The sequence below is a fragment of the Eptesicus fuscus genome, chromosome 12, assembly GCF_027574615.1.
Source record: "Eptesicus fuscus isolate TK198812 chromosome 12, DD_ASM_mEF_20220401, whole genome shotgun sequence".
NCBI classification, from domain to species: domain Eukaryota; kingdom Metazoa; phylum Chordata; class Mammalia; order Chiroptera; family Vespertilionidae; genus Eptesicus; species Eptesicus fuscus.
In genome coordinates, this window is record NC_072484.1 from 35,123,814 (window position 1) to 35,146,079 (window position 22,266).

A 22,266-nucleotide genomic window follows, 5' to 3' on the forward strand; every position below is an offset into this window, starting at 1 on the left:
ACCCACCGGTCAGCTGGGTGGGGCACTCACGTTCTCCAGGCAGGTGCTGTCCTTGTCCTTGTGCAGGTAATGCTGCTGCCAGAAGCGCAGCAGGTTGTGGAAGTTGTTGAGCAGGAAGCCGGGGTACTTCTTGCTGTGCTCCATCCGCTGCAGCAGCCGCAGGTACAGGGGCAGCCGCTCTTTCCGTCGGGCCAGCATCAGGATCACCAGGCTGGTGTTGAGGCAACTGACGTTCTCCTGCAAGGCCCCAGCAGCCCCTGGTGGACCTGGGTTGCCACTGGCCAGGGAAGGGGGTGGCCCAAGCCAGTCCCTGCAGAGCCCTGAGAACACACACTGAGCTGCCCCTGCATAAACCTGAGGGAGGGCTGGGGCAAGGAGTGATGCCAGGATCCCGCCCTGAGTACCTTCCTGGTCCCTGTGCCCCCCACCCCCCATCCTCTGAAGGGAACACATCCATCACCTGTCTAGTTAGAGTCTACCCGGTCTCCTGAATCAGCTCAGGCACTGCTCCTTCCCGAAGCTTCAATCCCTGGGGAGGGCTGGGCATACACCTTAGATGCAGCATTTCCTTTTCTAACTTTCATTTGGCACTAGACAGCACCAGGAGGGAAAAATCTAGGCCTGTTTTGTTCACTTTGCATCCTGAGCCCAGGGCCTCACCTCAACAAATGTTTGTCAGATGAAGGAATAAGAGATCCACCTGAGAGGCATTAGTATTACCCCATTTAAGAGAAGAGGGGCATGAAGCCCAGAGATTGATGACTGCACAGCTGAGGGAGGTGGGAGTTAACTTCAGGTCCAAGCCCAAAGCCTGCACAGCAGGTGGGCTGGGGCGAGCACTGAACTGGGAGTCAGAACTGAGTGTCCACGCTGACTCCTCCCCAACTCGTCTGTGATCTCAGAGATCTGCTCCCTCCTCAGGCCTCATCTGTAAAATGGGGCAGATCCCTTTATTGGAAAAAAATCCTCAGAATCACTGGGAGGAACTGAGAGATGGCCTCAGGAAGATGCACTCCTAACGTGGGAGAGAGCAGCTCTGTCGGGCTCCGGGACTCTTCCTGCATCGCACGCCTGCAGGGTCTCTCACCTGCGTCAGCGTCTGCACGTGGATGATGTTGATGAGGCGGAAGAGGAAGGACATCTGCGTGGGCACCTGGGATATGTAGGCAAGCAGGCGGCACTCGGAAAGGACCTCGGCAACTGGGGACGGAGAGGCAGAGGTGTGAGCAGCAGGCTTGGAAGCTGGTCCGTGGCTCGGGCCAGGGCTGCCACCTAAGCCACTCGTCCAGCCCTATGGGACCTGACTCTGAAGCTGGGAGTCCCTACTGTCAAGACAACGAACGAAAAGGTTGACTGAGCAGAAACAAATCTCCCGCTCTTCTGCCACCCAGTAAGCCTGTGGTCTCACTAGAGCCCCACCCGGGAGCTCGCACCTCTCCCTTCAGTCGTGTTCAGGGACCACCTCTCCCTGAGGCCTTCCCCCTGGTGTCACCCCCTGGGTCCTTCTCATCCCAGGCAATCGCAGCCCAGAGAGGAAGAACGGTTTTTGCATGCTGGTGGCAACAATGGTCTTTCACCTTATTAAAATGTTGTACATGAGCTCAGTAAAGGAAGCATGAACCACAGAGAAAAGTAAAAGCAACAAAGGAAATCACCCGGAGCGCCACCACCTTGACCCCAGCCACAGGAAAGCTTGGTGGGGCTTCTTCTGGCCTTTCTTGTCTCCTTGCTGAAAGTTGGGTGTCCGACACCAGCAAGGCCACAGTGGACGAATTTGCACTGGTGTTCTGGCCTTTTCTTACCTTTCATGTCCACCTGATTTTCAAAGCGGTCCAGTGACAAAGTGACACAGCGCACCAGCATGTTGGAGTCCACCAGCGAGCTGTTGATCTGCTTCAGGAACACCTGGAACTTAGTGGGGAGACAAGGCTCAGACAGAGATGGCAGGCTCCTGCAGTGGTGGAGTCAATGCAAGGGGCACTGGCCTCCCTCTGCCCAGCTGTCGCCAGTAAAAGACAGGCTCAGACAAGCTGACTGACCTGTCCCAGGAGGCTTTACCCCAAATCTTTTGACACCACGTCCAGTGTTTTCTCCACTGAAGGAAGAATGCCAAACTCCTCATTTTTACTTCATTAGTCTGAACTGGGTTTCTGTCACACACACCCTCTGAGCCTAATACACCAGGCCCAGCCCATCTGTCTGGAGCTCATCATGGCATCTACCACACTGAGCCGTTTTCACAGCTCACCTGCTCCCAACCATCACACCTGCTCACAAGCGGCTGACACTTTCATGCCCGGCACACAGAGATGCTAATGAATGCCTGCTCAAGACTGTCCACTGACTCCCTAGTAGTGTCCAATTTAAAACCAGTACCAGAGACTGGCGAGGACAAGGGCTCCAAGGTAACTTCTGAACAACAGAGCAAACCCCACCGAGCCCTGTGTTGGTCTTACCTTTGCATCAGTGTTGATGTACTTATTGAATCTCTTGAATGCATCAACATTGAACTTCATTAGCTCCCCCAGGAGGTCAAAGTAACTCTGCAGCACATCCCTTGACTTGCACTCGCTATCCACAATGCAGTACAAGATATGCTGGGGGTGGGAAATGACAGAGTGAAGGCAGGAAGGCAGCTGAGCCCTGGGCCAACAGGTAGATGTGGCTGCCACCCCCAGGCTGCACTCTTCTAAGCTACTGGCTTCCCGCCCGGGCCTGGCATGTATCTCAGACCACACAACATCTGCTCTGAGAAAGCATCCAGGTTAATGAAACCTGCTTTCCCTGTCTAGATGCTCATCTGAGGATGCTGGTGGCTCCAAGGGCAAGACCAGACCCGACACCTCACAGGAAGAGGGGGTGGGTTGGGGTATGTAGCCATGACCTCTCTGGTTTGCTCACGGCTCAGAACTAAAGCCCGTGACCTGCTCTTTGGGCACCAAGATGGCCAGGGCTCTCCAGCTTGCCAGCGAGGGGAGGTGTCTCCAGATGTAACACTGGCCACTGCCCAAGCACCTGAGGCCACTCAAATAAATGAAGCACAGGGTTTAAGGACACGAGGCACATTTTGACCCTATGGTTAGTATTTATGTTTATGAATAAAAACATTTACACTAAAATAAATGAATTTATCAAGAAAAGCCAATTTATCTCTTTGATAAGTTTCTCTGACAGTTTGTTTCCATTTTTCATTTTCTTTTTCCTGAAGTTACACTGATTTGGAGCAATTATTTTCCATATGGATTTTTCAATAATTGCTAGGTCAGTTTCTTGTTCATATATATTTTTAAAATCAATTACAGTTTTGGCCCTTTTGCTCCCCCTCTTTTGTAAGCTATTTCTGAAGGCCATTTTTCAATAAAGGGAAATAAACTTTTAGTTAGCAGGAACATATCCTCAGGGTCAAAAGGCTTTGCTGGGTGACTCTACAGATACTTATGCTCCTCCACAGCCATCCCTAGTCCTTCAATCATCCAGGAAGTACCCATCGGGAACCCACAGTTGGAGACTCAGGTCACATACTAAGGCAATCTGCACTGGCATTTTAAAATAGATCCAGTTGCTCCTGCCCAGCTTTCTAGGTCTCAGGACAGAAAAGCAATGCATGGGGCTGGGGAAAGAATGGGACACCCAACACCCTGGCTCCTCCAGGCCATTACCTCCAGAAGGCCTCGCTTCAGCAGGAACATCTGGTCTGCATAGGAGGTGGTCCCTCGGAGGAAACTCTCCACAGCCCGGGCTTGCCAAAACCTGCGACCCAAATGTTGACCCCTGGCCCAGGTGGCTAAGACTGCCCTCTTCTGGCCCATGTTCCATTCCCCAAGGTACTGGGAGAGGTTTGCTGACTTTTCATGTATTCAACATTTATAGAACACCTATTAGGCATCAGGCTTCTACTAGGCATGGAGCTGACAGCATGGTGAGGAAGTCTTCTATTTTGTTCTATCTGGAAGGGGTTTGTGTCTCAGAGAAGGGCTAGCCCCAGTAACATGAAAATGCCACTCTAGCCTTTGTCCGTTCAGAAGGACAGGGGGACATGGAAGGGAGGGGCGCCAGGGATGCGTGAGGAAACCTGATGGACATGTGTGAACGGGCCACTGAGTTTACACCTGCTGAGCAGATGGAATAGATGGGCACATCTGGGCATGGAGCTTACTGACAGCTCACACCCAGCCCTGATGGAAGGCCTCCCTCGCCCACTACTCCTGTCCATAGCCTTCAGGACTCAGATGAGTCTAAGGAACGCTGAGAAGCCCTCCCTGTCCATGCCCACCTCCCTGTCCATGCCCACCCCACCAGCCCCAGTTGGGGAAAAGGTTTTCTTTTGTTCCCACAGCTCCTGGGCCAGGTCCTGGCTTCATGCCTTTCCACACTGCACTGAAACAAGATTTTCTTCATGCTTGTTTCCCACATGCCAGGGAATCCATGTGGGCAGGGACTGTATCTGCTTTTTCTTTTCCACCTTTCCAGCCCCAGCACAGAATAGGTACTTGGTGAATGCTTGGTCAATTCTTGAAATACACTGCTGGCATGCAGCAGAAGTTAATACAAACCTGCTAAGCCACACAGGGAAAATGGCAATCAAATCCCCTTTCCCTCATAGTAACCAGATGTTGGAGTGGAAGCTGGTGCCTAAAGGAGGTATTGCTAACCACTTGAGAAACACTTGGCTCCTGGGCCCCTCAAGAGTGGCAGGTGCCTGTCCCCAGACCTACCTGAAAGATGACTCAGCTGGCTCCTTTTTCATGACCTGTAGCAGACGAGTTAATAAGCCCCTCTTCCCATCACACACCAAACTCCTGAAATAAAATAGACAAAGACTCGAGCTTCCAGTCAAGATGGAAGCAGAAGTAGACATAGTACTAGCATTCGTCCACAACTATATCAAAACTAAAGGCCCGGTGCACGAAATTCGTGCAAGGGGGGGGGGGTGTCCCTCAGCTCAGCCTGCACTCTCTCCAATCTGGGACCCCTCAAGGGATGTCCGACTGCCCGTTTAGGCCCGATCCTACCAGGATCGGGCCTAAACGGGCAGTCGGACATCCCTCTCACAATCCAGGACTGTTGGCTCCCAACTGCTCGCCTGCCTGCCTTCCTGATTGCCCCTAACCACTTCTGCCTGCCAGCCTGATTACCCCCTAACCACTCCCCTGCCAGCCTGATTGATGCCTAACTGCTTCCCTGCCAGCCTGTTTGCCCTAACTGCCCTCCCCTGCAGGCCTGATCACCCCTAACTGCCCTCCCCTGCTGACCTGATTGCCCACAACTGCCCTCCCTTGCAGACCTGGTTCCTCCCAACTGCCCTCCCCTGCTGGCTATTTTGTGGCGGCCATCTTGTGTCCACATGGGGGCAGCCATCTTTGACCACATGGGGGCAGCCATCTTGTGTGTTGGAGTGATGGTCAATTTGCATATTACTCTTTTATTAGATAGAGGCCTGGTGCACGGGTGGGGGTCAGCTGGTTTGCCCTGAAGGGTGTCCCGGATCAGGGTGGGGGTTCCCTTGGGGTGTGGGGTGGTCTGGGCGAGGGGCCTGTGGTGGTTTGCGGAGGCCCTGGTATCTGGGATTTATTTATCTTCTATAATTGAAACTTTGTAGCCTTGAGCGGAGCCAAGCCTCCTGCTCGCTCCGTGGCCGCAGACATTTTCGTTGGGATTTATGTATCTTCTATAATTGAAACTTTGTAACCTTGAGTGGAGGCCTAGGCTGGGCAGGGTGTGCAGAAAGCTTGGCTTCCTCCATTATCGGGGAAACCCAAGCCTCCTGCTCGCTCTGTGGCCACAGCCATCTTGATTGGGTTAATTTGCATACTCGCTCCTGATTGGCTGGTGGGTGTGACAGAGTGGTGGTTAATTTGCATATTACTCTTTTATTAGATAGGATTACAACTAAACTACAGAACAGCCATCATTCAGAACTGCCTAAAATCTGGCTCAATGGAAGTCCTACAACTAGGAATTTGAAGATGCAGCCACACAGAGATTGGTAGAAGGGGTGGAGACACCCACATGAAGCAGATAAAAATTGGGAGGGATATCTCGGCTGTACCTCGAAGAGTGAGGCCCCTCCAGCCCAGGGTTTCAGTGCCAGGAAGAGAAGTCCCCACAACTTCTAGCGGTAAAAAAACAGTTGGGATTGTGGCTGAGTGAGACAGGGGACTGCTGGAGTCCAAGGCAGTTCCTCTTAAAGGGCCCATGCATATACTTACTCAGACTCACTCCCTCTCAGCTCCAATGCTGGGACAGCAGCTTGAAGGGCACCAGGGACATACGGGGAGGAATTGAATTGTCTGGCATCATGGTAAGGGCTGGAGGGTTGGCTTTCTCCCAGACAGAAGTGCTGGAAGAAGCCATTGTTCTTTTTCTGAGCCCTTTCTCCACAGAGCCAGCAGGCAGGCACCATATCTGAGTCTCCATCAACCTGGCTAACACTGTTCATCCCACCCTGGTGATTCATTGAGGCCCCACCCAAGTTCTTTCCAATGGCTTTTCCATTCAAATGGCCTGTCTTGGCTTATGTCTCAGACTTTTCCTAAATCTCTCAAACAAGCAGCCATCTGACCTTGGTGTGCCCCATACCTCTCACTAAGTGACCCCAGGCCCAGCACTAGTTACAGCTGGCCTTGGTTCACAGCTTGGCCTTTCCTGGGCACCTCCAAGCTCAGCACAAGTAGCAGCCATCTGCACATTGCTTTGTAGCTCATGTCAGGAGGCCCCAGTAAAAAAAAAAAAACAAAGGCAGCAGCTGACCTTGGCCTGCACCTTGCAGGAGGCCCCAGAGCTATCGCACCCTGTAGACAGCTTCAGATCATGTCTAAGCACCACCCAACCATCTCCACAAACGACACACTCAAGGGGTGGAGTCAGCAGGCACCAGAGCCCTGCTGAAGTAAGTCCTGCTCCATAGGGTGGGCCCCTGCACAGCTGATCCTCTATTCCTTGCAGCTGATTGGCGAGGAGCTAAATCTCTCCCTTGACATGCTAACAGCAAGCAAGGCTCAACTACAACTGGAGGGGGTTCACAGCCCACACAGGGGTTGCACATAGAGTACCCAGCTCAGGTAAACAGGCAAGCTGTGCCACTGGACACTACAGAACATTCACTACATTAGGCCACTCTACCAAGCCTGGGAGATGTAACAGCTCTAGCTAATATATAGAAACCAACACAGGGAAGTGCCAAAATGAGGAGACAAAGAAACATGTCCTAAATGAAAGAACAGAACCAAACTCCAGAAAAAGAACTGAACAAAACACAGACAAGCAATCATATTAGATGCAGAGTTCAAAAACTGGTTATAAGGATGCTCAATAAACTTAGTGAGAACTTCAACAGCATAAAAAAGGACATGGAAACCATAAAAAAGAACCAGTCAGAAATGAAGGATACACTAACTGAAGTTAAATATTAATTTATAGGGAATCAACAATAGAGTTGATGAAGCTGAGAATCAAATCAGTGATTTGAAATATAATGAAGCAAGAAATACCCCATCAGAACAGCAAGAAGAAAAAAAGAATCCAAAAAAATGAAGATAGTACAAGGAGCCTCTAGGACAACTTCAAGCATACCAACATTCGCATCATGGGGGTACCAGACAGAGGAGAGAGAGAGCAAGAAATTGGACATCTATTTTAAAAGATAATGACAGGAAATTTCCCTAACTTGGTGAAGGAAATAAACATACAAGTCCAGGAAGCGCAGAATTTCAAACCAGATGAACCCAAAGAGGCCCACACTAAGACACATCATAATTAAAATGCAAAAGGTTAAGGACAAAGAGAAAATCTTAAAAGCAGCAAGAGAAAAGCAGTTAGTTACTTACAACGGAGCTCCCATAAGACTGTCAGCTGACTTCTCAACAGAAAATTTGCAGGACAGAAGGAATGGCAAGAAATATTCAAAGTGATGAAAAGCAAGGACCTACAAGATTATTCTACTCAGCAAAGTTACTATTTAGAGTGAAAGGACAAAGAGCTTCCCAGACAAGAAAAAGTTAAAGGAGTTCATCACCATCAAACCAGTATAAAATAAAATGTAAAAGGGTCTTCTTTAAGAAGAAGAAGAAGAAAAAAAAAAAGATAAAATGGCTATAAATACATATCTATCAACAACTGAATCTAAAAAACAAAATAAACAAAGAAGCATAACAGAAACAGACTCATAGATAGAAAATATTTTGATGGTTGCCAGGTGGGGAGGGGGTTGGGGAAATGGGTGAAAAAGGTGAAGCAATTAAGAAGTAAAAATTGGGCCGAAACCGGTTTGGCTCAGTGGATAGAGCGTCGGCCTGCGGACTGGGAGGTCCCGGGTTCGATTCCGGTCAAGGGCATGTACCTTGGTTGCGGGCACATCCCCAGTGGGGAGTGTGCAGGAGGCAGCTGATCGATGTTTCTCTCTCATCGATGTTTCTGGCTCTCTATCCCTCTCTCTTCCTCTCAGTAAAAACTCAATAAAAATAAAAAAATAAAAGAAGTAAAAATTGATAGTATAATAAATATAGTCAATAATATTCTAATAATTATGTATGGTGTCAAATGGGTACAAGATATATCAGGACGATCACTTAAGTTATATAATGTCTAATCACTGGGGTATACACTAATACATGTCAACTTTAATTAAAAAATTCAAGAATGGTTTTAAAAATCTACACCCAATATGTAACAGCTAAAACACTTAACCCTTTGCACTCGCTTGCTTTTTTCTTGATTCCTTTATTCTACTCGGGATTTAATTTTTTAAATACCCCAGATTTTACAAAGCGTGGCAGTAGAATAAAAAACTGGAGTTTCTTTTCATACAAACTTATTTATTTGGATTTTTTAATATTTCAAATTATTGATACATTCAATACAATTCAACATACGAGCTGCTACCGATGCTAACCGTGTCGAGTCACACTCGACATCCGAGTGCAAAAGGTTAAATGCAAAATTAAATGTGAAAATAACCATTTTATACTGAAAAAAACTTATATAATAAAAGCCTAATATGCTAAGTGTCTGGTCATCCGTTTGACCAATCAGAGTGTAATATGCTAATGATATGCTAAGGCTGCTCAACTGCTCGCTATGACATGCACTAACCAGCAGGGGGCAGATAGTCAACCAGTCAACCAGTTGCTCTGATGTGCACTGACTACGAGGGGGCAGACGCTCTGACCGGTAGGTTAGCTTGCTGCTGGGGTCCAGCCGATCAGGACTGAGTGAGACAGGCCGGACATGCCCTGGAGCCCTCCTGCGGTCCCTCCCCGGCTGGCCAACCTCCCATGTCCCTCCCCAGCCCTGATCATGCACCGGAGCAGTCCCTCGGCCTGGCTTGCACCCTTTTGCAATCCGGGACCCCCCGGGGGAGGTTGGAGAGCCTGTTTCCGCTTGATCCCCCAGGCCAGGCTGAGGGACCCCACTGGTGCACGAATTCATGCACCAGGCCTCTAGTTTAAAATAAAATAGAGAGGGACATTGGTGGCAGATCTGAGAGGCTAACAGGAGCACTGGGACTGGTCTTTCCACTGACTTAGGTGGGGAGAAACTTGGGGACATTTCCAGGCTGCCAGGTTGCCCTTTTGCTCTACCTGTGTCCAGAGCGTCCCATGGCCCCCTGCAGTCTTAGAACTGAATAGCCAAGTGCATTCACACCTTATCTCAGGCCAGCTTTCCATTCTCAGAACCACTGGCAAGTGATCAAAGGCCAGAAACAATCCAAGAATCAGACAGGGCTCAGACCTTCTGGAAGAAGGGCTATTTATACCAAAAGTGGGTTGTGAACAGGCCATGACAGAATCTATCAAATGGGGTGGAGTCTGTGCCAATAGGATAAGGCAGGAAGTACCCTAGGCCCCCGGTTCAGCTGTAGCCAGCCCTGAACAAGTACCCGTGCCTCTGGGCCTCAGCTCCCTGGTCTAGGAAACAAAGGCAGGAGATAAGAAAATGACTCAGGCCTCATCATGGGGAAAAAAGAAGAAGCAGGCAGGAGTTCTGGGCTCTCAAATGTTCTTTTCAAATAAAGAAGCTCTACTTTATCCACTACAGACATTAGGGTGAGGCTATGTATGGTTTCATTTGAACAAGAGTTCTGTTCCCTCAAAAACAACAACAACAAAAAACCTGGGGATTATGACTCGTGTTGCTGGATATAGTCCTCCTTTGCCCTGACCCTATGAGCCTGTGACTTCCTTGCCCAGTTCCAGATGAGGAGGCAAACATAAACCCAGCAAATGGGACTTTGCTGAGGGTGAGGGGGTTGCTTCTGTTTGTCCTGCTTGGCTGTAACTGCCACCATGCAATCAAGGAGGATGTCAGCAAAGTTGAGAGCAAGGGGAGGGGCAGGGCATACATGACCTTTGTCAGGTGACCTCTCTGAGACCCTGCTCCCCCATCTGTAAAGTGGAGGTGATGATGACACTTTCTTTCTAGGGCTGTTGTGAGGCTCCAATGATATAATGCAGGTGACATAAGAACAATGTCTTACATACAGGAGCCTTCAGGACACTGCAGCGAATGTAAGGACAAGTATGCATACCTGTGTGCACCCATCTGTGTGCCCCAGAGCACACAAGCAGCCAGGATGGGCTGTGAGCCAAAGCCGTACCCCATCCATGCTCACCTGTCAGTGTTGAGGACGGCTTCCACCTCGGGGATGTTGGCCTTGAGAGAGATGGCACTGAGTTCATTCAGCTCCTGGTTGTTGAGCAGCAGATACTTGTTCCTGAAACAAATGGGTTGCAGGGAGCTTAAGGACAGGACTGGGGCTGCCAGGTCAGCAGTGGGCTAGTCCCCTGCCCTTTTCTTGTAGAGAGGGAGAATCTGAGAATCCCCCAAGTACCCTTCCCTAACACCTGAACTCCCTGAACAGGCATGCCAGGTTGCCCTTTTGCTCTACCTGTGGCATGGGCTCTCAGGGTATGGAGTCTCCCTGGCCCCAATCCCCACCCCTCTGCCTGCCACATTCACTAACAAGGCCTCTTCCCTTAGCATCCCAGGCCTTTCTTTTGCCACTGAATGTCCTACTTGATTTCTTAAAGGCACTTCCACCCAACATGTCCAAACAAAACTCATCATTTTAAAGGCATACCTCATTTTAGTGTGCTTCACAGAGGTTGCGTTTTTTAAACAAATTGAAGTCAAGACCTTGTACCAGGAAAAAAAGGGTAATAAGAGGCTAACAACTCATCCTCGCTTCCTAGGGTGGCTGCTGAGGACTAAGGGAAAGCTCAGTGTAGTGCCTGGCATAAAGGAAGGGCTGGACAAATGGCAGCTCTTATTACAGGATCATGAAGTGCAGCCACACATGGTGACAGCGGCTGTCACCGCTCCCGGGTCCTCCTCCTGAGCTGGGGTCAGCGATGGGATAAAGAAAGGAAAGAAGACAGAGCAACAATTCTCCTTCCAGGGACAGCTCGTACTTACTCGTGGTGGTCGCTGAAACTCTGGAGAAGCCTCAGAAACTGTATCTTCAAGGTGATGTCCTAAAATACATGTGCACCTTGATGTTAAAACCTTGATGAAGTCACAATGTCCCAAAGAAAACACACACTCTGGTGAGAGCCTGGGCATACTGCTTTGCTTCTTTGAGCCTCTGTCCTCATGCACAATGAGGACTTTTCCTGAGTCAGAAAAACCTTTGTTGTCTTCCATGCCTGGACAATAGCAGATTAAGCTAAAAACACCCCAACATACTGGATTAAAAAATAATTGAAATTCTTTTAAAGATGAGGCTAAGTTCATAAGAAAGAAAGGAAAATCCATAGGACTCAGAAATGAAGGACTGAGTTCAGAGTCTGAGCATAGCGCTAATGGTGAAGACATGAAAACGAGACTCATCTAGGCCAGGGCTTGGGTCTGAATGCCCTGAAGGGACCAGACAGAACTGTGGGCCCATATAAAGCCTGGGAAGTGTATACATTTGGCGAAAGAAGGGTTTTTCTGCCAGGCTGCTGCTGGTGAGAGACAGGAGAACAGCCTCTGAAGTACCTGGCAGACAAAGCAAAGGGCTTATTAATCATTTCCAGGGCCCAGGCTACGCAGGTACTTAGAGGGAAAACCACACACCCCACCCCCAAAGCTGACCTCTCCATACATTACAGAGCCCGAGGCAAGACTCTACCCGAAGTTGAGTCTGAAGACTCAAACACAAGTATTAGTACCCTAAGAACAATCTGAAAGAGACCATAAAAATGTGTTAGAAATAATTAAAAAGAGATAAAATGCAACAAAACAAAATATTAACATAATCTGAATAAAAATCAAGTAATTTTTGACAGAATGTCTAGAAGTGCCGAATATATTCACTTGAAATTAAAACCTCAGATGGATGGGCTGAGAGGCAAATCTGACAAGGCCAGAGAGAAATATGGTAAACAGGAAGATACGGCAGAGGAATCCTCAGAACACAGTGCAGAGACCAAAAAGGAACCATGGCACTAGACCCTGACAGCTTTCTGGCACTTTAAGGTCCCAGAGCACTTTCCTCCTCATGCTGGTGGCTGAGTCTCCATGTGGCCTGTGAGGCCAGCAGGCAAGGAAGGGTGATCTTCCTTTTGCAAGAATCAGAGGCTCAGAGATTCAGAGACTCGTTCAAGCTCTCCCAACAAGCTGTGTGACACAACAGGCCGCCCAACTCCCAGTTCATTGCTCTCTCTAGGGTGCTATGACAGAGACAAGATAGAGGAGAGCCCTTAATCCCTTAAAAAAGGAAAGCATCCAAAATCCCTTTTTGGATGCAGAGCATAGGTGGTGTGTGGTTCTTGAAGGCAAAATTATCAGTGGATATAATTATAGTGCAGTAGAGCACAGAATGAGGGAAATCTTGTTAGAGGGAAGTGAGCCCCCCATCCCCAAGGCATTTAAAGGGAAGCAAGGAGGAGGCCCCCAAGAGGGACTTCTGCATAGGTGGAGGGGTGGGGTCAGATCCTTCCCCAAGGTAGATTCCAGTTATGGGATTAATAGGTTACGACTTGAGATTTCTGCTCTACTCTCAAAGATTGAGATTTCAAAGGGTCAAGGTCTTGAAACAACTACTCCTGGCAAATAAAGCCCATCTGTTCCCAGGGTCCCTTGCTCACCGGGCTACAGTCGCAGTTCTGGTTGTGACCGTGGAGGACAAGGGCAGATGCTGAATGCTTCCTCCAAATCAGCTTGTCAAACAAATTATTAAGCCCCGGGATCAGCTTGAACTCGGCGATCATCCTGTGAACCTGGATGGGGTTGGAAGGCAAAAGCATTTTAAACTTAATGTGAGGAAAAGATGTAGCAAAGCCTTGTGCTGGTACAATCACAACCTTCAGGACAAAGAAAGCAACAGTAGTAGGGAGTGTTGTGGCTTACAGAAAACATCCACACATTCCCTACCCTGCTCATTAATTCTCACAATATCCTAGGAGTCACACTGTACAACAGGACCTCGCCCCAACTGCCCCCCCTGCTGGTCTGCTCATCCCCACCTTCCCTCCCCACTGGCCTGCTGGCCCTAACTGCCCCCATCCTGACCTGCTCACTCCAAACTGCACCCCCCCCCCCCGCTGTCCTGATCACCTCCAACTGACCCCCACTGACGGCCTGCTCACCCCCAACTGGCCTCCCTGCTGATCTGCTTACCCCTAATGGCCCTACCTCCCACCAGCCCGATCACCCACAACTGCCGTCCCATCCTGGCCTGATCACCCCCTGGCGACCCAAGCTCCCAGCCCCTCCTTTTTTTAAAAAAATAAATCTTTATTGTTCAGATTATTACAATTGTTCCTCTTTTTTCCCCCCATAGCTCCCCTCCATCCGGTTCCCGCCCAACCCTCTGCCCTTACCCCCCCTCCCGCTCTGTTCTCATCCATCCATAGGTGTACGATTTTTGTCCAGTCTCTTCCTGCACCCCCCACACCCCTTTCCCCCTGAGTATTGTCAGTCCACTCCCTTTCTATTCCCCTGATTCTATTATATTCACCAGTTTATTCTGTTCATCAGATTTTTTATTCACTTGATTTTTAGATTCACTTGTTGATAGATATGCATTTGTTGTTCATAATTTTTACCTTTACCTTTTTCTTCTTCTTCCTCTTCTTAAAGGATACCTTTCAGCATTTCATATAATACTGGTTTGGCAGTGATGAACTCCTTTAGCTTTTTCTTAGCTGTGAAGCTCTTTATCTGACCTTCAATTCTGAATGATAGCTTTGCTGGGTAGAGTAATCTTGGTTGTAGGTTCTTTTTAAAAAAAATATATTTTACTGGGTCCGGGTGAGGCCACGCGCCCCTGGGTCCCGGGTCCGGGTGAGGCCGTGTGCCCCTGGATCCGGGTGAGGCTGGGTCCCGGGTCCGGGTGAGGCCATGTGCACCTGGGTCCAGGTGAGGCCACGCGCCCCTTGGGTCCACGTGCACACCTGGGTCCAGGTGAGGCCACGCGCCCCCTGGGTCCGGGTGAGGCCACGTGCCCCTGAGTCCGGGTGAAGCCGTGCCCCTAGGTCCGGCCGAGACCAAACCAGAGGGAGTTGGACCTGCATTACCACCATTAGTCCACCATCCAGAGCTGAGGGGTCAGTGCCGACATGTACACATAAGGAACTGGTGGACATTGATATTGGGTCTCAAAAGAACTGTTGGTCCAGAAAGAAACTCACTAAAGACTGATTCATTTGCCTGTCAGCATAACTATTATTGCTCGTCTCACATTCAGTTCTTATAAGTATATCTCTAGTGACACATGATCTCGCTCATCTAGGGGAAATGATGAACGGCGTGGACTGATGAACAAGAACAGAACCAGAAACAAGGAGGCATTGGTCGGACTGTCGAGCCTCGGAGGGAGGATAGGGGAGGGTGGGGGGAGGGGGGAGAGATCAACCAAAGGACTTGTGTGCATGCATATGAGCCTAACGAATGGTTAAGTTCAATGGGGGATTGGGGCATCTGTGGGGAGGGGTGTGGGATGGGAATGGGGGGATGAGGACAAATATGTGACACCTTAATCAATAAAGAAATTTAAAAAAATATATATATATATATATTATTGACTTTTTACAGAAAGAAAGGGAGAGGGAGAGAGAGTTAGAAACATCAATGAGAGAGAAACATCAATCAGCTGCCTCCTGCACAACCCCCACTGGGGATGTGCCCGCAACCAAGGTACATGCCCTTGACCGGAATCGAACCCGGGACCTTTGAGTCCGCAGGCAGATGCTCTATCCACTGAGCCAAACCAGTTAGGGCGGTTGTAGGTTCTTGCTACTCATCACTTTAAATATTTCTTGCCACTCCCGTCTGGCCTGCATAGTTTCTGTTGAGAAATCAGCTGACAGTCGTATGGGTGCTCCCTTGTAGGTAACTGTTTTTCTTTTGCTGCTTTTAATATTCTTTGTCTTTTGCTCTTTATGATGTGTCTTGGTATGGTCCACTTTGGATTCCTTTTGTTTGGGGTTCTCTGTGGTTCCCGGACTGGTAAGTCTATTTCTTTCACCAGGTGGGGGAAGTTTTCTGTCATTATTTCTTCAAATAGGTTTTCAGTATCTTGATCTCACTCTTCTTCTGGCACCCTCATAATTCAGATGTTGGTACGCTTGAAGTTGTCCCAGAGGCTCCTTACACTATCTTCATATTTTTGGATTCTTTTTTCTTTTTGCTTTTCCAGTTGGGTGTGTTTTGCTTCTGTGTATTTCAAATCTTTGACTTGATTCTTGCAATCCTCTAGTCTGCTGTTGGATCTCTGTATATTATTTTTTATTTCAGTCAGTGTATGCTTAATTTCTAGTTGGCCCTTTTTCATATCCTCGAGGGTCTCGCTAAATTTATTGGCCTTTTCTAGAAAATTCTTGAAAAGCCTTATAACCGTGGTTTTGATCTCTATATCCAGTCGTTTGCTTTCCTCCATTTCTTTCATTTGTGACCTGTTTCTTTGTCTCCGCATTTTGGCTGCTTCCCTGAATTGACAGAGTGGCTTTGTGTGCTAGGTGTCCTATAGGGCCCAGTGGCTCAGCCTCCCCAGTTACCTGAGGTGGACACTCTGGGTGCACCCCCTTTGTGGGCTGTGTGCATAGTCTTGTTATAGTTAAGCCTTGATTAATGTTGGTATCACTAGGGGGAATTGACCTCCAGGCCCATTGGCTGTGAGGATCAGCTGTGTCTACTATGGGAGAATTTCTGTGCTGGAGACACCCTTATGAGACAAGACTTGCTTCAGTGGGACTTTGGTGCTCACTGAGTCTACCCCTGAGTGTGTCCCTTATGGATCTGAGGAGTTGTAATCTAGATGATCCCTGGGTACAGTGGCTCTTGGATCTCCAAGGAGGTGCTAATTTAGCCTCTGCCTGAGGCCACCCAGCAGGAGCTATGGAGAGATCTGCAGATTCCTCTTCTTTGTTTGGGTTTTGGAGGTGCCCAGATGAGGCCCAGCTGTGAAGCAATGCAAGCTGCTGTGGGGCCTTGGGCCTTCTTTTGGATGTTCTGGGTCTCGCTGACTCAGCTTTGGTAAGTTTAAAATTCAAAGGACCAGGCCATTCATATGCAAAAGCCTCTGCACTTAGCTTGGATGGGGCGGAGTCTCATGGCTTCGTGGGGCGGGATCACAGGGCGGGGCAAACAGTGATGGCTTCCCATCAGCCCTGCCCTAAGAGGCCCCTGGTTTTCAGTGTCCCGAGGTAATCGCTCCAAGCACCTCTGAGAGAAATCTGCCCTCGAGTTTTGCCCATTGCCAGACAGTCCAGTTTCTCCCCGTATGAGTCTGGGTCCCCAGAGTCTCGCCTGGAACTGGAGTTCAGAGCAGTCAGGAGCTTTTGTCTCCCTCCTGATTGAGAAAGTCCACCGCGTACTCAGTTGCCAGCCCTCTCCGCGTGCGCGCCTCCATACCTCTGCCTTCCACAGCTCCTGTAAGTCTCAGTGTGCTTTTCTCTTTCCTTCTAGTTATAGAATTTCCACTCAGCCAGCCTTCCTGTGGTTCTGGATGATGTCCGTTTTGTCTTTTAGTTGTAGTTTTGAAATTGTTGTGTGAGACAGCAGTTTAGGTGTTTACCTATGCTGCCATATTGGTTTCTTTTCTTTTTTTTTTTTTTTTTCAGCAAAAAAAATACCAACTATATGCTGATGACCCCCCAAGTGATACCTCTAGTCCTGGCCTCTCCCCTAACTCCAGGTGTACATAATCCAGGTGCAGATTCTAATAGACACCTCACACCTAACTTGTTCAAACTGTACTCCTCACCTTCTTCCCTACGCCTACCCTTCCACCCCTTACCCACCTTAGTCATCTCAGTAAATGGCAAATGCATCCTCCCCGCTGCTTAGGCCAAAAACCTTGGAAGGAGTTAAGGAAGTCATAATCAACACTTCTCTCTTATGCCTACATCCAAACTATCAGCAAATCCTACCCACCACCAACATGCAGGTCCTGAGCCACTGTACCCAGGGATCATCTAGATTACAACTCCTCAGATCCACAACTTGCTGGCTGGGCAAGTCACCTCCTCTTTTACACAGCAGCCACAGGGTTGGCTTCCCATTTCACTCAGAGCAAAACACCAAAGTCCTTAGCGTGTCCGATGAAAGCCTGATGCAATCTGGCTCCATGCAACCCCTCAGCCCTCCTCTCCTCATTGCTTTTCTAGTCCACACCCATGCCCCTAGCCTCCCGTTTCCTTATTGGTCTCCCAACCCACCAGGCATGCTCCCACCTCAGGGGCTTGCTCCCTCTACCAGGTAGGCTGCCTTGGGGGTCAGCATGCTTGGCTCCCTCTCTTTCTTCAGGACACTGCCATGCCAGATGTCACCCTTCATTGAGTTTTCTCCTGTCTACACCATCTAAAATTGTTCCTCACATGTAAAATGGGGATAATTGCACCTGTCTCACACAGAGCTGTGTGATGGTCCAGTGTCTGAACCAAAAGGTATGGAAGGACCACTGAGCACTCAGCCTCCACTCCCCTTTATTCACCCCTCCCCATGCCTAATTTCATCCCTAGAATAATGCAGCTAGCAGGAGAGGGCTCCTTCTCTACCTGAAAGATGCTGCATACTTCCAAAACCTTTCTCCCTTTGTAGGTTAGGGGCCCTTGCTCCTCCCTCCTGGAACTGCTTGAAGGTTTAGGGAACCCCAGCACACCTGGAGTCCCTTGGTAGCTGCCTAGTTTTCATAATGTGACCTAGGGCTGAGCTCTGGCCCACCACCCCTAGCCCCCATCGGGTTGGCAACTCCACCAGTGCATCTACAGAGCAGTCATCCTGCCAGTCACTGACCATTTATTCTTCATGTTAAGGTCAGCTAACATAGCTAAACGTCTGTTCTGCAGGGCACCAATGCTTTGCCTAGAAATGCTGCCCACAGCAAAGCACAGAGGAAAGACTGTGAGCTCTGGAATCAGACTGGTTTCATCAGAGAAAGGGAAATCAACCCTAATGCTTGCTGGGCTAGAGAGCCATTCTGAGGGCAGCCTAGTGGAGTACACATCATACCACAAACGCCCAGGAAGCATTGGCTCCTGACTCCGTGTCTGAGATGTGGGGGAGAGGCCCACCTGGTTTCGCTGACGCCCCATCAGCAGCACACAGAGGACATAGAGCACTTCCAGTTTGTACATGATCTCGTGCATAATCTTCATGGACTGAGGCAGCTGGGTCCGAGCTGAAGAGTGAGGCAGGCCATTCTCCTCAGAAGCCCCTGGAGGAGAGAACACAATGGAGGCTGAGACAGCCACCAGGAGAGAGGGTTGAGTCACTGCCTGTGAGGAAACATGTTTCTGTCCCTCAAACCTGGTCTGAACAGATTTGAGGTAAAAGAGCCATTACACTGGATCCTGAGGCCCTGACAGAGAATTTGAAAGCCACAAAACCCCAAGGCCAGGCAAGCTTAGGAACTTAGAAAAATGGACTCTGCAGTTCTAGCTCATCAACTTTAACATACACTAAAAATGTCCTGACACAGCCAATGCAGTAACATGATCCCACATACTCCTTTCTCCTGTTACGATCAAATGCCCCCCAACCTCGGCACCACCCCAAAAAGTGCCCAGACAGATGTTTAGCAGCAAATTGTATCACACCCTCCTCAGGTCAAAAATGACTCTGAGTAGTTGGTCCCTCTCTACCTAGATTCCACAACGGGGCACTGCCGAAAACTGGGAGGAAATCATTTTGAAGATTTTTCCACCCCATTTTTTCAAAGAACCTTCTAAACTTTTCTAAGGTTCATCTTTCTAAGGCAGTCTGGGCATCACAATTGCTGCTAGTGATACAGATAAACATATTATCTTCTAGCAGACTATCATTTCACCCAATTTTATTGTTAGTAACAATAGCAGCAAATAAGTATTATTTATCATTTGATATGTGCCAGGCACTGTGTTTTGGGCTTTAGGTAAACCACCTAATTTTTTCTATGACCCAATTAACAACAAGTCTCCGTGGGTCATGCAGGTCACAGAGGAGTATAGTGTTTGGAAGGCGGTAGAGCAAAGTGATAAAGACTGAGGGCTCTGGAATTACAACTTGCTGGCTGGGCAAGTCACCTCCTCATTAGGCCAGTGGTCGGCAAACTCATTAATCAACAGAGCCAAATATCAATAGCACAACGATTGAAATTTCTTTTGAGAGCCAAAATTTTTTTAAAAATATATTTTATAGATTTTTTACAGAAAGGAAGGGAGAGGGATAGAGAGTTAGAAACATCGATGAGAGAGAAACATCGACCAGCTGTCTCCCGCACACCCCCCACAGGGGATGTGCCTGCAACCAAGGTACATGCCACTGACCGGAATCGAACCCGGGACCCTTCAGTCCGCAGACCGACGCTCTATCCACTGAGCCAAACCGGTTTCGGCTTGAGAGCCAAATTTTTTAAACTTAAACTTCTTCTAACGCCACTTCTTCAAATTAGACTCGCCCAGGCCGTGGTATTTTGTGGAAGAGCCACACTCAATGGGCCAAAGAGCCACATGTGGCTCGCGAGCCACAGTTTGCCGACCACGGCACTAGGCCTTAGACAGTTCTGTAAACTGGGAATATCTGTAGTGCCACAGTGGATGGCCAGGGTGACTGAGGATTGAATAAGAACACAAGAAAAGCCCACCACCTGATTCTTGGGAAGCCCACCACCTGATTTGTGGGGACTCTTAGGTCCCTGTTATTTTAAAAGGTCACTGGTCAGAGTCAGGAGACCTTAGGAGTTACTTCCCGTCAGTTGCCCTCATTTTAAACGTGAAAAGGTGAGTCAGTAACTACTGACTAAGGTCCTTTCAAGCTCCTATTGGACTGAAAAACACATGGTACAGAGCAGTGGTTGGACATCAGATATATTCAGGCAAGCTGCATGCAGAAGTCACAGTGATTTCTGCATGTGGATATCATGATATAAAAACCTAACCTACTCTACCCTGTAGACTGAAACTATTTTTTTCCAGTCATATTATGTCACTAATATAAAATTATAATTCTGAAGAAGACCAGTTGCTGAATGAAGGATGATTGTTAACAGAAGACTCTGGGGCCATTCACTAGCTGGGTGGCCTTGGGTAAATTTGTTGATGTCACTATGCTCCCCTATCCATCCTCATCTGTAAAACAGGGATAATGGCAACAGTACCTATCTCTTACCAATATTTCAAAGGTTAAAGGATTTAACACATTGGAAGTGCTTAAAACAATGCCTGGCACACGTAAGCAACATGTACGTTAAATAGAAAGAAAAAACAAACTCTGATGCTTGTTCGCTACTTGTTTTTTTCTTTTTAATCTGCAAGCTCTTCTTTTTTAAATCCTCATCCACAGACATACTTAGAGAGAAGAAGGGAGTGGGGGGAGAAGAGAGAGAGGAACATCAATCCTTTGCCTTCCACACATGTCCCACCCGGGGATTTAACCTGCAACCCAGGAATCAAACCGGCAACCTTTTGGTAAAGAGGATGACGCTCAACCAACTGAGCCATTCCAGCTGAGCAATCTGCAAGCTTTTAATGACAACTAAAGTTACAGTGGGCAAAGACTTAAGAAAAATTTACCGGAGAAAATCTAATTGAGAAAATTCTATTTTATTCTCATATATTTTTCTGCAGGTTGGAAGAAAAACCATAATTACTCAATTTCTAAATTTCTATGTTGGGATACCTTGGCCCATCTCCCGGAACAATTTAAGAGTCAACTAATCTGTGAAAAGAATCTAAAGAGCTATCACGTAGATTCCTGCCTCTGCTGTACACTTGTGTGGCCTTGAAAGCCTCGGCATCCTCAGCACCTAGCTCAGGGAGTCCTGGGGGTGACTGAGGAGAGGATGTCTCTGGAAGGAGCAGGTGTAGCATATGGCATACAAGTCCTTCTCAGTAAGAAACATCCGTGGAAAAAGAGACACAGGCAGCTCAGGTTCTTCCCCAAGAACTGCCAACCTTTGGTGCCTGGTTTGCAAGAATCCCTAGGATAGGTATTTTCAAGAAACAGAGTCCCCAAAGTAATGGCCAGAGCTTAGTAATAAGGTAAGTCCCAATGATGAGGGTGGGAAAACTAGTTTAAGAGGCCTGCACTTCCCTCCAATCTCTTAAGCTCCACCAAACTGATTAAAGTGACCAACACACTCTATGTCGGTACCGCACTCTGGGTCACACTCTCTTTAAAAAAAACAAACAGGGGTGACGAATAATTCATACTATACAATTCACTCATTTAAAACGTACAATTCAGTGGTTTTTAGTATATTCAGAGTTGTACAGCCATCAACACAATTTTAGAGCATTTTCATTACCCCCAAAAGAAATCTTATACTCATTAGCAGTCACTCGCCATTTCCCAACTCCTCAGCCCTAGGTATCCATTAAATTACTTTGTTTCCATGGATTTGCTTATTCAGGACATTTCGTATAAATGGAATCATACAACATGTGCTCTTTTGTTGGCTTCTTTCCCTTAGCACGGTGTTTTCAAGGTTCATTTAGGTTGTACCATGTATCAGTATTTCATTTTTTAAACTGCTGAACAATATTCTATCATATGAATATATCATATTCTGTTATCTATTCAGCAAGTGATGGACACTTGGATAGATTCATGTTTTGGCTATTATAAATCTGTTGCTATGAACATTCATGTATAAGTTCTTTTGTAAACATATGTTTTCATTTCTCTTGAGTATATACCTAAAAATGGGCTTTCTGGGTAACATGGTAACTCTTGTGTTTAACTTTCTGAGGAACCGCCAGACTATTTCCAAAATGGCTGTAGTATTTTACATGCCCCCAACAGGGAATGAGAGTTCCAATTTCTCCATGTCCTTGCCAACACTTGTGTGTGTGTGTGTGTGTGTGT

The 22,266-nt window shown here is 48.0% G+C and overlaps 1 protein-coding gene across 3 annotated transcripts in view; it reads right to left on the reverse strand.

Annotated features, from left to right (window-relative positions):
* TRPC4AP (transient receptor potential cation channel subfamily C member 4 associated protein) overlaps positions 1–22,266 on the reverse strand; it is an 86,973-nt gene that overhangs the window by 1,091 nt on the left and 63,616 nt on the right. For 2 of the 3 annotated variants that reach the window (XM_054723590.1, XM_008149697.3), the window contains exons 9-18: positions 18,495–18,661; positions 13,068–13,199; positions 11,413–11,471; positions 10,610–10,711; positions 4,716–4,799; positions 3,660–3,750; positions 2,457–2,597; positions 1,803–1,911; positions 1,088–1,200; positions 31–237 (exon numbers count right to left, since the gene is read on the reverse strand). In XM_054723590.1, the coding sequence (XP_054579565.1) occupies positions 31–237; positions 1,088–1,200; positions 1,803–1,911; positions 2,457–2,597; positions 3,660–3,750; positions 4,716–4,799; positions 10,610–10,711; positions 11,413–11,471; positions 13,068–13,199; positions 18,495–18,661 (1,205 nt within the window). The remainder of the gene's footprint in view (positions 1–30; positions 238–1,087; positions 1,201–1,802; positions 1,912–2,456; positions 2,598–3,659; positions 3,751–4,715; positions 4,800–10,609; positions 10,712–11,412; positions 11,472–13,067; positions 13,200–18,494; positions 18,662–22,266) is intronic. The other variant, XM_008149698.3, reaches the window with a different exon arrangement.